The 12901-nt window shown below is 43.9% G+C and overlaps 1 protein-coding gene across 2 annotated transcripts in view; it reads right to left on the bottom strand.

Moving 5' to 3' along the window:
• The window catches only part of ACO1 (aconitase 1), a 64242-nt gene that overhangs the window by 7625 nt on the left and 43716 nt on the right, over positions 1 to 12901 (bottom strand). For both annotated transcript variants that reach the window (XM_006939201.4, XM_045043464.1), the window contains exons 12-18: positions 10826 to 10961; positions 9426 to 9510; positions 8492 to 8648; positions 6706 to 6830; positions 4553 to 4657; positions 3677 to 3819; positions 900 to 1047 (exon numbers count right to left, since the gene is read on the bottom strand). In XM_006939201.4, coding sequence (XP_006939263.1) covers positions 900 to 1047; positions 3677 to 3819; positions 4553 to 4657; positions 6706 to 6830; positions 8492 to 8648; positions 9426 to 9510; positions 10826 to 10961 — 899 coding nt within the window. The remainder of the gene's footprint in view (positions 1 to 899; positions 1048 to 3676; positions 3820 to 4552; positions 4658 to 6705; positions 6831 to 8491; positions 8649 to 9425; positions 9511 to 10825; positions 10962 to 12901) is intronic.

Here is a 12901-nt window from a genome sequence, read left to right as displayed (position 1 = left end):
TTTTCATTGAATAGTTTATCGTCCCTGCTCTTCACTAAACAAGTATCTACTGGGCACTGACTTTGTGTTGGGTACTGGTGACTAGTGATTATTTGCGAAGAGTCTGCTTTACTAAAATATCATCTGTTACAAGTGAGGCATATGGGTGGCGGTAGACCACACCGACTTCGGAGCCAGACTCTCTAGGTTTTAATATCCATTTTTGGGATCTTAAAACACGGACAATCATGGTACCTACCTCAGAGGGTTGTTATGAGGATTAATAGATCAATATATACAAAGAGCTCAGAACAGTACCTGGATGTAGTAAGTTCCATATAAATACTAGCTACTATTATTGTTAAGTAAGTCGGGAGGGCTATTTCTCAAGTAACTTAAACAGTGTTCAAGCAGCTTTGCAGTATCCGCTGGATGTCGAGGACGGACGGCATGTGTCAGAGAGTATCTGCCACGTTATATGTGTCATTCCATTTAAGTGTAAGCCTCAGAGCCGGACAAGGCAGGTATCATTCTACTTTGCAGGTCAGAAAAATGAGGCTCAGAGAGGAAAATAACTTGCTGAATGAACGCTCCACAGCTGGTATGTCCGATTCAAAATGTAGACTTTCTCCACCTCTCACATGCCTCCCATCTGTGGCTCAACAAGTCCCGCTGTAACAGGGCCAACTCCAAATGGCTCCCATTAGGACCCTAGCAGGCCTCCACGGGCCCTCTTTTTTTTCTAGTGGTGTGGTGACTGAAATTAAATGCTAATAAAATCATACAACAGTGCTTGTTGATAAAGAGCCTCTGGAGACCTTAACCTGGAATTTCCCTCCTCAAATACCTGAACTGATGAAATTTCAGTCAGAGCCTGACAAATGCCGGCCTCTCAACCAAGCAGAAGACACAATACTTACAATTTCTCCAGAAGGCAGATGTATAGTCTGTGGTGCCTGCTTGTTCAGAAATTTGTTTAATAAGCGAATGTTGGCAAATGTCCCCCGTGCCATGATGGCATCGTTACCTCGGCGGGAGCCGTAGGAGTTGAATTCTCGTGGAGTCAAGCTAATAATGCAAGCGGGAGAGGAGCTGGCTTAGTGAACGGAACAAAGGTGAAACTTAACTTACATCAAGACAAGAGAAAAACCATAGACCTAGATAGCTCTCTAATCTAATAAGCCTTGCTCTTCAAGGCAGGAAAGCTATTCCTAACATCTGCTGAGGACAGTAGAGGCAGATGTCAGAAGTGGGGCACTGAAAGGCAGAAATCAACATTCTCTTCAGGTTAACTTGTAGTCTTATAAATCTGGGTAAAAAACCAGGAGGAACTCTATTGAGTATTTATTTTATTTATTCATTAGGGTAGCCTAGGGAACTTCACAAAAGATAAAACATTAAAAATAGGTAAGAAAAAGAAAACAAAAAGAATAATTAGTATAGGCCAGTCAGGTGGAGCCAAGAATGAGGGAAACACAAGGTACATTCTGTAAACTAACAGGAAGGAGATCTACTTCTCACGAACTCTGTGCTGGGCAGACACACGACTGGCAACATGGTTTACGATTTTCATAAGATAAAAATCAGAGCAATGCTGAAGAGGCAGAACAGCTATTCCTTGTCCTGAAATCAAAGAAAAATCCTGTCTGTGGGCCCCAGTGAAAGGACACTTTGTGAAGGCAGGGCCAACAGCTGATAATTAACACAGCGATCAGCTCCCTGGCTGTTTCTGAAAATGCTAGGAAGTGTGTCTGAGTGGTGATCTGATCTCATGATGAGATGTAATTTGAAGATGGAGAGAAGGTGTGAATGGGCTTTAGGAGTAGGTGAGCATATCTACAAACTCCTGAAATTGTATCTGGAATGCTGGGGATATGTGCATTTTTCTGGGAATGTACTGTATTTCCCTTCATTCATTTCCCTATGATTCCCATTCTCAAAAGATTGTCAACAATCACCAATCAAAAAAAGTATTGGTCACGGCTTGTTTCCTTAGTTTCTGTATTCAGCTTCAATCTCTGTTTCTCTGTTTGCTGTTGAATTCTTTTCTCCCATTCATTCATTCACTCAACATTTACTGACCACCAGTTATGAGCCAAGGACTATTCAAAGGGCCTAAGGTACACTGATGAACCAAACAGATTAAGATCTGTGCCTTTGCAGGGCTTACATTCTAAAAGGTGGAGACAAAGAAATAATAATAAAAAAAAGAGCACTGTCTATTAGCGCTACTAGAATGTGGTTAATAACGGAGGGAAAAAAAAAAGTAGATCAAAGCAAAGAGAACAAGAGTATGGGCAGGGTAACCTCATGGAGGAAGACTTGAATTGGCAATGGAGTTAACCGGGCAGATTATTTGAGGGAAGAGGATCCAAGAGGAAAAACCAGCCAGCTCAAACCATCAGGCAGAAAGGCGTTTGGCTTTGCCTGGAACATTTGATAAACAAGGCAATCGCCAGTGTAGACTGAGCTGCACGGATGAGGGGGAAGGGCAGGGATTCGCTGACACCTCTTGAATATCACCTGCCTGTCTCTGCTTGCTGATGGACGCTTGTCTCCCATTCAAAGTACAATCATATCCTTTTAAAACCTTACCATATGCGTCTGTGTATAGAAAGTTCCTGTGCATTTACTACAGTAGTTGCCCCACATTAAAAAAAAAATCTTGACATAGACTCCTGTATATCACCTCCTCTAGAGGTGGGCTATCTTCTTAGACCTTCAACACTCACATTTCTGGGGAACATGGAATAGTCTTGCTCTGCACATGACTGTCCCATAGGATGCACTAGGAGAAGGCAGAGACTGAGTGGAGCACAGTAGGAGGGGGATGTATGAAGAAAACAGGTCAGCTACCAGGCAAGTGCAGTGAGGGCAAGGCAGTTTTCCTCTCCCACTGACAAAACAAAACACAAGAAGGAAGGGAAACGGAAGGGAAAGGGAAGAAAAAGGGAAGGGAAAAGGAGGGGGAAGGAAAGAGAAAGGAAATGAAGGGGAAGAGGAAGATAAGGGGAAGGGGAAGGGAGGGGAAGGGAAGAAGAAGGAAAGAGACAGGGAAAAGAAAGAAAGGAAAGAGAAAGGGAAAAGAAAGCAAAGGGAAGGGCAAGGAAAGGGAAGGAAGAAGAAGGACCTGGATTTTGTTCTTCCGATCAGCTCTGGGCTTCAACCCTGAAGAAGCTGATTCAGGAGGTGCAGAGAGGAACCGGAATTTTTATCTCCCCAGATGATTCTCATGGAAAGTCAGATCTGGGAACGACTCCAATTACTATCGGTGTATTAGGGGACAAGAGATAATACTGGTACAATAGCTGTTAAAATCAGTCTAGACTGAAGGATCGGCAAATGGATGTGTCAGCCACTGTTCTCAGAAATTCCTCCTCTCAACCAGGACCTGGCTACGCACCTCAGGTGACATCCCTGCCGAGTGTGACGCAGGCGGAGAGCAGAGCCCATACCCTCACGGCAGCCAAGCTGGGGCGGGAACGACAGCTGGGTCTCATGGGGACATTAGAAGGAAGGTCCCCTCCCTTGCTGATGGAATCTCCCAAGGAAGCTTGGAAGCAGCAAACAGAAAGGGCAACTGTTTTTCAAGCCTCAGGGTTCAGTGAAAAACCAGACTCTGATTCAAAAGAGAAATACTGGCTTCATTCATTCCATTTCTGTCTTTTAGTCTTTTTTTTCCCTCACTCACACTTACCCTCTGTTAGTTAAGTAGCGAGCAGCAGGGCTGTTTCTTGCAATATTTCCAGCCGGAGAAATGTGGTCAGTTGTTACCGAATCCCCCAAATTTAACAGCACATACGCATCCACTATAGACTTAGGCGGCTGGATATCTGAAGTCTAGCAAAGCATACAGCAAGTCAGTGTTGGCCCAGGTTTGCTCTAGCAAGTCACCAAGGGAGTCTCAACGGTCACAACAATGGTCTGTGGACCTGAACTAGATGCCAGACCTATAGTGATACACAGAAAATTCTAGTGTTTTTGGTTTTGTCAGGGGTACTTAGAAAAGTAAGGTGAATTTACTCAGAACACTCACATCGCACCCTTGAAGGGAGGCAAAGTTGGGCACTATTCTGTCAAAACCAATAGGGATGCAGCCATAGGTGGCATTCTTTGTGTCCACATCCACGGAGCTCAGAAGCTAAGGACACGAGAATCCTGACTTCTCCTCCCACCCTCTCCCCACCCAGGGGGTCATGGGCTCCTGGTTCATCAGTTGTCGAGAAGATCTCCCTTGATTTCTGAGTATAAGGTTTAAATAGAACAGGCCTGGGGATGTCTTCCCGGAACAGTCAGTTCCGCAGACTTTTCTGAGTCTACGTCCAGGTGGCACTGGGGCCCCAAGGTGTCTCTAACAGCCACACAGAAGCCCCAGACACAGAAGCTGTAGGCTCACTAGAGCCAAATATCCCAGCTTCTCAAGATTCTCCCCAGCATCATCCATTAGGCTTTGTACAGGTTTCAATGGAATGGGTGGACAAAGCAAGGGCACAGGGTAATAAAGTCGACTTTATAAGGAAAGAAACCATTGGGAAAACTGATTTTGTTAAACATTAAAAAAAAAAAGCCATACCAGGTTTTCAAAGAACGGTGGTGACTTAATGTATGTTGATTTGGGATTCCAGCAATATAGCTTATCCGAGGGGGCTGCTAAGGCATTCCAGCTTTCATTCACAGTCTTTAAAAAAATAAAAAAAGATAGAAGAAAGAAAAGCAAATCGAATCACATTCCATTCTAAGGAATATTTAACATGTAAGCAAAAAATGTATGTTCTAAGAGTATAATAAAAACCATCCTTAGCATAACACCCTCTGAGTACACCAAGTGAAATACATCAGAGAAAGATAAATACCATGGTTTCACTTGTATGTGGCACCTAAAAAACAAATCAAATGAACAAAGCAACAGAAAAAGCAGAAACAGACTGATAAACACAGAGAAGTAACTGATGGTTGCCGGAGGGGAGGGGAGGTGAAAGGATGGGCAGAAAGGGGTGAAAGGGGTTGGGGGGTATAGGCTCCCAGTCATGGAATGCATGAGCCATGGGGATGAAAGGCACAGCACGGGGAACATAGTCAGTGGTATCGTAACAGGGGTCAACGGGGATGCAGGATGGCTACACTTGTGGTGAGCAATGAGATGTACGGGGCCTGAAACTAATGTAATTGTGTGTCAACTCCACTTCGATACAACAAACCCCAAAACAGTTCTTATTCCAGCCATACAAAAGAGTTCCTTTATACTAAGACAATGCCATGGCAAATAACTTAAAAATACATATGCACTGTGACAGGAAGCCCCTAAGATGGCTCCAAGGACCTGCCCCCACCTTTCTGGCATTCACACCCTTAAGCCATCCCCTCCTGCTGAGTGTGGGCTGAACCTAGTGACTAATTTCCAAGATTGGGTTATAAAGAGACTCGGCCTTCTATCTCTCTCTCCCTTTCTTGCTTGCTCTGATGGAAGTCAGTACCATGCTGTGAGCTGTGAAGAGACCCACCAGCAAGGCAATGAGGGGGGCCTCCAGCTAACTGTAGGCAGCGAACTGAGGCCCTCAGCCCAACAGCCTGTGAGGCACATTATCCTCCCACAACCATGTGAGTGGCCTTAGAAGGGGGTCTTCCCCCAGCTGAGCCTTCAGATGAGCTGCAGCCCCAGATGACACCTTGGCTGGAGCCTTGTGAAGGCAGAGGCACCTGGCTAAGCCACACTTGGATTTCTGATCCACAGAAACTGTAAGATAATAAATGCTGTTTTAACCCACTAAGTTTTAGGATAAATTGTTGGGCAGCAACAGAAAACTAATCCATACACAAAGTATTAACTTAGGAAGCAATAATTCAGATTGTACCAAAGGGGAAATTATTTACTCTCTGAAAATTCGGGGAAGTGGACATCCAGGTCACATGGACACTGGATAGCAAATGACAGATGCTATGCATTAAAATCAACTTGAATGTCTCCACAGGGTCATTACCTCAGCCTTTGGAGAAATGCATTCAACCCAACGCCCAACAAACTTGCTCATAACCACTTCCCAATGTGCAACTCGTGGGAGGGCACGGTGCATGAATATGACCCTCCATTTGACCCTTCTCCCCAGACAGTCTGCTCTGTTATTTCAAACCCAAGCCCCAGTCAGCACTCCCTAAGGCACCCAACCACAGAAAGCAGAGAAAGAATAACATCCAAGGGTCTCCGAAAACGATACTGAGCCCCACACATTTTCTCCCTGTTTGTAAACTGCACAAAAAGTTTTATTTATTTCAGTAGTTTGATAGTTTGGGGCTTTTTACTGAATGGGTTTAAAAAATTTTTTTAAGCATCCAAATAATTCTGAGGGTGCATTACACCTCTACCTCAGTGACATACTCTAGTAGACATCACGGATCCTCAACCACACTTGACACAATACCCAGGGTGTCTGAGGAGGGGGTGGGTTAGGGCAAGCTGGCTAGGAATTACACACAACCTAAGGCCTTTCTTCCCGAAGCTACTGCCAAATCTGGGACCTTGAGCAAATCTGGGAACATCTGGGGAGTGTGCAGTTTTGTAAAAACGTGAGTCTCAGGAGAAACGACTGAGAACCACTTCCCTGGTTATCTTTAGAAGTAAATGTTACTCTCCATAGCTTCCACCCCATCAGCCTCAAGGTCTGCAGAGAGGCCACAAAGGAACGGCTTTTCCCTAAACATGTAGGGGCAGGGTGGGGGGGGGGGCCTCACCTCTATTTTCTGGTAGACCTCCTTAAACATCCCAGGGATTACGTACTGACGCTCCACCGCCTGGATCTCGTCTCTGGTTGGCCAGATGTCTTTCAGAAATACCTGTTGTCCCTTTGCATTTACCCCTGGGGGAAAAAAAGTTTATTAGAGAAAAACTGAATTTAATACCCCCTTTTCATTATCACATACAGTCAAATCCCGTTCTCCGTGGTAGCAATATTCTGTAAAATCCATGCAAACACTGAGTAGTGAAGACTCAGTCGCTGCCCCCAGGGGATGCGGGTTAGGCCCCTGAGGGCCTCGAGCCTAACGTTTTCGGCAACCGATCAATTCATAATCTTGCTTTACGTGTGCTTCTGCTTAAAGACACCCTATCTAATATATTTTGTTGATGCGTTAACACTGAAGTCACAGCCAGCAACACCATAACTCTTGCCTGAACTAAGTCTACCTCCCACGAGGCACACCCCAGCCTTCTCCGGCTTACGTATACTAGACAGCACTTCGGCACTATGCTTGGGGACTATTTTTAAAAGTGCAATCGCCAAAACCACAAAAATGTGGGAAAACATGGCACTACACAGAGCATGAACAGGATACTTGCTGACAGCAGGAGTGCTCAAACAAGAAGGTGGAACCCTGCCTAGTTTGGATGCAGCTGAGGACACGCTCGTTGAATGACTCAAAGCTGTCACCCCTCTGTGCGTGTCTGCAAATGACCTTGGAGGCAAGGTGAGTATTGATTTGGGGGTTAAAATACATTTTGGTGAATAAGCAAATCTGCAATATCAAATCTACCATATAATGAGGATCAATTATAGCTCTAGTTTTGATTTCCAAAAAGTTAATTTAAGGGGCACTGTTTTCACATTATTTAATCTACTCAGAACAGATTGGGGAAGGCACAGCAAAACCACCAGAGGAAAGGAAACACAGCATCATTTGTCCGAATTTGGGGAAGGTGAACTGTGTGAGATGTGTTTCCACAGAGTATATGTTAAAACAGTGCCTATCGTTAGATAAAAGCAGGAGCTAGAAAGAGAAGAACTAGGGAAGAAGCCAGAATAGCATGCTCTCTATGCCTTTTTGTATTTCTTTCCTTTTAAAATTTTTGTTTTTATTTTTTTAAATTATTTTTTAATGTTTATTTATGTTTTTTGAGAGACAGAGTGCGAGCAGGGGAGGGGCAGAGAGAAAGGGAGACACCGAATCTGAAGCAGGCTCCAGGCTTCCAGCTGTCAGCACAGAGCCCGACAGGGGCTTAACTTCACGAATTGCGAGATCATGACTTGAGCCGAAGTCGGATGCTCAACTGACTGAGTCACCCAGGAGCCCCCCATTTTTTTTAAAGTTTTATTTATCTATTTATTTTGAGAGGTAGACAGAGAGAGAGAGTGAATGAGCAGAAGATGGGCAGAGAGAGAGAGACGGAGAGAGAGAAAATCCTAAGCAGGCTCTGCAGTGTTAGCACGGAGCCCGTGTGTAACTCATGAACCTGAGATCTTGACCTGAGCCAAAATCAAAAGTTGGCTGCTTAACCGACTGAGCCACCCAGGTGCCCCTTAGTTCTTTCCTTTTGTTATCTCTGTCCTTCAGTTAATTCTTGTGTATTTCAGGTAGGTCTTCCCTGTGTGTGAGGGAATAAAGAAAAGACTCCTTCTCATCTTTGTTAGTTCTTTGCCTCATTATTTATTAATGAAAGCAGTTACTTTCCTCCAATAAGATTTTCAAATTCACTGGGAAAAAAATCAAACAAACAAGTGTAATCACACAAATGGAATCTTACCCAGTGGCTCTTTCTCAAAGTTGATCCTGATGGTCCCAGCAATTGCATATGCTATCACTAAGGGCGGAGAGGCTAAGTAGTTGGCCCGGGTATTGGGGTGGACTCGACCTTCAAAATTCCGGTTCCCAGATAGTACTCCAACAGCTACAAGGTCTCCCTGTGTCCGGCAAGAGAAAAATCAGTTCACGCAGAGAAGAGGTTGCCTGGGCTTTTTGTCTCAGACCACCTGCTAAAGTTTCCCATCAATGGAGGAGGCTCCTTAAACCCTTCTTTCACTTGGTCCTCTGGGTGCGGGGAAAAGAACACGCGTGGCTGTCCCTGGGGAGACACTCTGGGTCAAAAGACACAGAGAGACATGATTTCTGGTCATGAGAAAATCCCAGGTCAGTCAGAAGGCAGCATCCTGGTTACTTTGCCGCCTGGGGCCTGAGAACAGGAGGGAAAATCTGTTAACAGTTGAAAGCTCAAGGAAGCCACACTGACCTATGTTTGCAAAGCAAACCAAATAGTGTTTCCTAAAGCTACAGAATTTACAGAACAAAAATCAAACTAATGCAACTTAGTGTTGATTTGTTTGCATGCAGCCCTGACTCCGAGCCAGTTTTCAGATTACCAGGAACACACAGTTCTGGAGCTGCCTGCAGTCAACACCAGCACTGACCGGGCACTTGTGTGCCGGCACCACTCAAAGTCCAGCACGTCCATTATCACCTCCGTGCTCGCAGCACGTACTATTATCATCTCCAATTTACGGCTGAGGAATGTGCCGCACAAGGTAGACAGCTGGTAAGGCTGGCTTGCCCCCGAAGACCATACGTGCAATGGCATCCATTCCCTGCTTCCCCGGACCTTCCTGAGATGACCGGCATTTTGGTCGCACATCTTATGAAAGGAGACAACAGCTCTGAAGCCCCACAGGCTCCTCTGCACTTACCTGGGTGATGGCTTCTACCACAGCTTCGGGTAAGGGCCCACTGTTGCCAATGCAGGTCATGCAACCGTAGCCGACCACATCAAACCTAGATGCCGGGAGAGAAGCACGGGTGCACAATGATGCTCAGCGAGCCTCTCTGCCGATGACAGGTCTAGAGACTACTGATTTAAGGAGAACAGCAGCACATGGTGTAAGTTTAGCACTGTTTCTAGAAAGCTTTCATTCTCAGGAGCATTTTAAAGGTGTTTTTGTTTTTGTTTTAATCTTAAGTACAATCTAACCCCCAACACGGGGCTAGAACATGACCCCAAGATTAAGAGTCAACATGCGACTGACCAACCAGGTAGAGCGTTTTAATATACTATTCATCCATTCGAGATCATTGAATTAAAGTCTTTTTTGAGGGGCTCCTGGGGGGCTCAGTTGGTCGAGCATCTGAGTCTTGATTTCAGCTCAGGTCACACGATCTCACAGTTTATGGCATCATGCCCCATGTTAGGCTCTGTGCTGACATAACAGAGCTTCCTCGGGATTCCTTGTTGCTCTCTCTCCCCCTGCCCCCTGCTTGCTCTTTCTCTCTCTCTCAAATAAATAAAACTAAAATAAAATAAATTCTTTTTCGAGTAAATTGTAAAAAGGAGTTCAACTGAATGATCTAGACTTTTTTTAAAAAAATGTTCATTTATTTTTGAGAGAGAGAGAGAGACAGAGCATGAGTGGGGGAGGGGCAGAGAGAGACAGGGAGACACAGAATCCGAAGCAGGCTCCAGGCTCTGAGCTGTCAGCACAGACCCTGACATGGGGTTCAAAACCATGAACCATGAGAGAATGATCTAGATTTTTTAAAAGTTGAAATCACATATGCCATTTAATTTCTGTATTTACTACTTTGTATAATCCCAAGGACTTTGACTTTAATGAGACGCATGGATAAAATCTTTCTCATCCAAATTAGGAACAGTGGGCAAACTGGAGGAATTGTATTTGGTAACAAATGACTAGTTTACACCAAGGAATTAAAACATTTTTAGTCCTGGTAAGTATTTTCATACCTAAGGGCAGTCTCTCAGGTGCAGAGCCAATGTTAGCCCACAGCATACCTCTGTCAATTGAGAAATGGCAGCCTCTCCTCTAGAAGGATGCAGTGTCATAGCAAAGCCACAGGCTTGATTTCAGTCCTGCTTTGCCCTTATAGGCACCCTTGTATGATGAACAACCAGCACAAGTGTCCACACGAGGGCCCTACTCTGTTGGAGTGTAAGGGCTGAAGTCTACTCACCATTTGACAAGACTAATTAGATACCATCAGATAGGCTGATGTGTGTTACAAGGTGACACCGTAAGATACATGTGGAACAAAATAGAACAAAAGCAATGTGTAAAAGAAAATTCTTCCTCACCCAAGCTGTGACAGGTAAGGCATGACACCACTTTCTCTCAGGTAGTAGGTGACCACACCGCTTCCAGGAGACAGGCTAGTTTTGATGTAAGGCTTCACGTGCAGGCCGGCATTCACAGCTTTCTTTGCTAACAATCCTGTGAAATAGTGAACACCAACATCGGGTAGGGTGGCCACCTAGCCTAGCTGCCAGGGACAGTTCAGGAAGGAGACTGGTCCTTCCGTCTGCATTTCCTGCCACCGCCTGACAAAGCCCCATTCGTGGTGCTTTCTAGTTCTGCTGCCTAGCACAAATCAAAAGCTCACTGGCCCAAAGTCATTTACACGTATGCAGTAAACTCAAAATTAGTCATGAAAACGAAGAAAGAGATGGGCTTTTTTTTTTTTAAAGAAGTAAACTTAAAAACGTTCAGGAATATATTACAGAATAAGTTTTTAACTTTTGGAGGGAAAGCAATCCTTCTAATTACGTTTTATTTGGATGAAAATTATAATTGGAAGGGCCCTTTTTAAAGGGATATGAATTGTGTACTGGTAGGTGAGGAATACAGTGTAGAGTAAAAATCTAGTCCTCAGATGTGTTTTTTTTTTTAAAGCAGAAAATCACCAGCTCTAGGCCCCTGGATTTTTGGCAAGTAACAGAGACCATTACTGGGGCACTGGGTGCTCTCTTAGGAACACCTCATAGAATTTGGAAAGAAATGAGGAGTGGGGGTCAAAAGACACAAAAAGCTACAGACAAGCTGGTGACTTGTCTTAAGGAAATTTGTTCGATCCAGACAACAAAGGCTTAGGTGTCAACAGAAGAATTCTTGGACAAAGGTTTTCCTTACGTACTTGTGCACTTTAAAAAGAAAGAACTCTGTGATGACCTTGGTCTTTGGACACAACAGGAACTCTTGGGAATGATAAACAACTGAAAACTAAAGAGCTTTCCTTTTTTTAAAAAAAAAAAGTTTTATTATTTTTTAAAATTTACATCCAAATTAGTTAGCATATAGTGCAACAATGATTTCAGGGGTGCAACAATGATTTCAACTCCTCCAGTAACCCTCAGTTTGTTCTCCATATTTATGAGTCTCTTCTGTTTTGTCCCCCTCCTTGTTTTTATATTATTTTTGCTTCCCTTCCCTTATGTTCATCTCTTTTGTCTCTTAAAGTCCTCATATGAGTGAAGTCATATGATATTTGTCTTTCTCTAATTTCGCTTAGTATAATACCCTCCAGTTCCATCCACGTAGTCGCAAATGGCAAGATTTCATTCTTTGTGATTGCTGAGTAATACTTCATTGTGTATATAAACCGTATCTTCTTTATCCATTCATCCATCAGTGGACATTTGGGCTCTTTCCATACTTTGGCTATTGTTGAGAGTGCTGCTATAAACATTGGGGTGCATGTGTCCCCTTGAAACAGCACACCTGTATCCCTTGGACAAATACCTAATGGTGCAATTGCTGGGTCGTAGGGTAGTTCTATTTTTAGTTTTCTGAGGAACCTCCATACTGTTTTCCAGAGTGGCTGCACCAGCTTGCATTCCCACTAAAGAGCCTTCTATTAATTAAACTCTGTATGTCAATATTAACTGCTTAACCAGAATTGCCTAACAGACCAGCAAGTTTTATCAACCAGTGCCCTGTGCCCTAAGTCAGATGCACCTGACAGCACTTCAAAGACAGAGGAAGTCTACTGTATGAAAAGGCCCAATAGGGGTTTTACAGAGAACAGTCTGTGATATTGATATGAAAACAGGTTTTGTTTTTGTTTTTCCTTCTAGAATCTAACACAAGATTCTAAGCTTTACCAAAAATTCGTTTTGTTTTTTTTTTTTTTTTTTTTTTTTGGCTTTCTTCTACTTATTTTCTGTGTTAATCCTAAAGACTAGTATGCATTATGTATTCTACTTTAAATACTTGGCTTTGGACACTAGTTACTGTGTAAACACTTTTGGGCCAATAAATCTCTGCCTTGGTAAAAGACAACGTTTGGACATGTAGAACTATTAAGCCCCTGGGTCGTGTCTTGAAAGATTTCCACCCACACGTCCACATGACCATGGGGACCAATTCAAAAGCAC

This window comes from Felis catus, chromosome D4, assembly GCF_018350175.1.
Source record: "Felis catus isolate Fca126 chromosome D4, F.catus_Fca126_mat1.0, whole genome shotgun sequence".
Taxonomy (NCBI): Eukaryota; Metazoa; Chordata; class Mammalia; order Carnivora; family Felidae; genus Felis; species Felis catus.
This window is presented reverse-complemented; position numbering and strand designations above follow the sequence as displayed.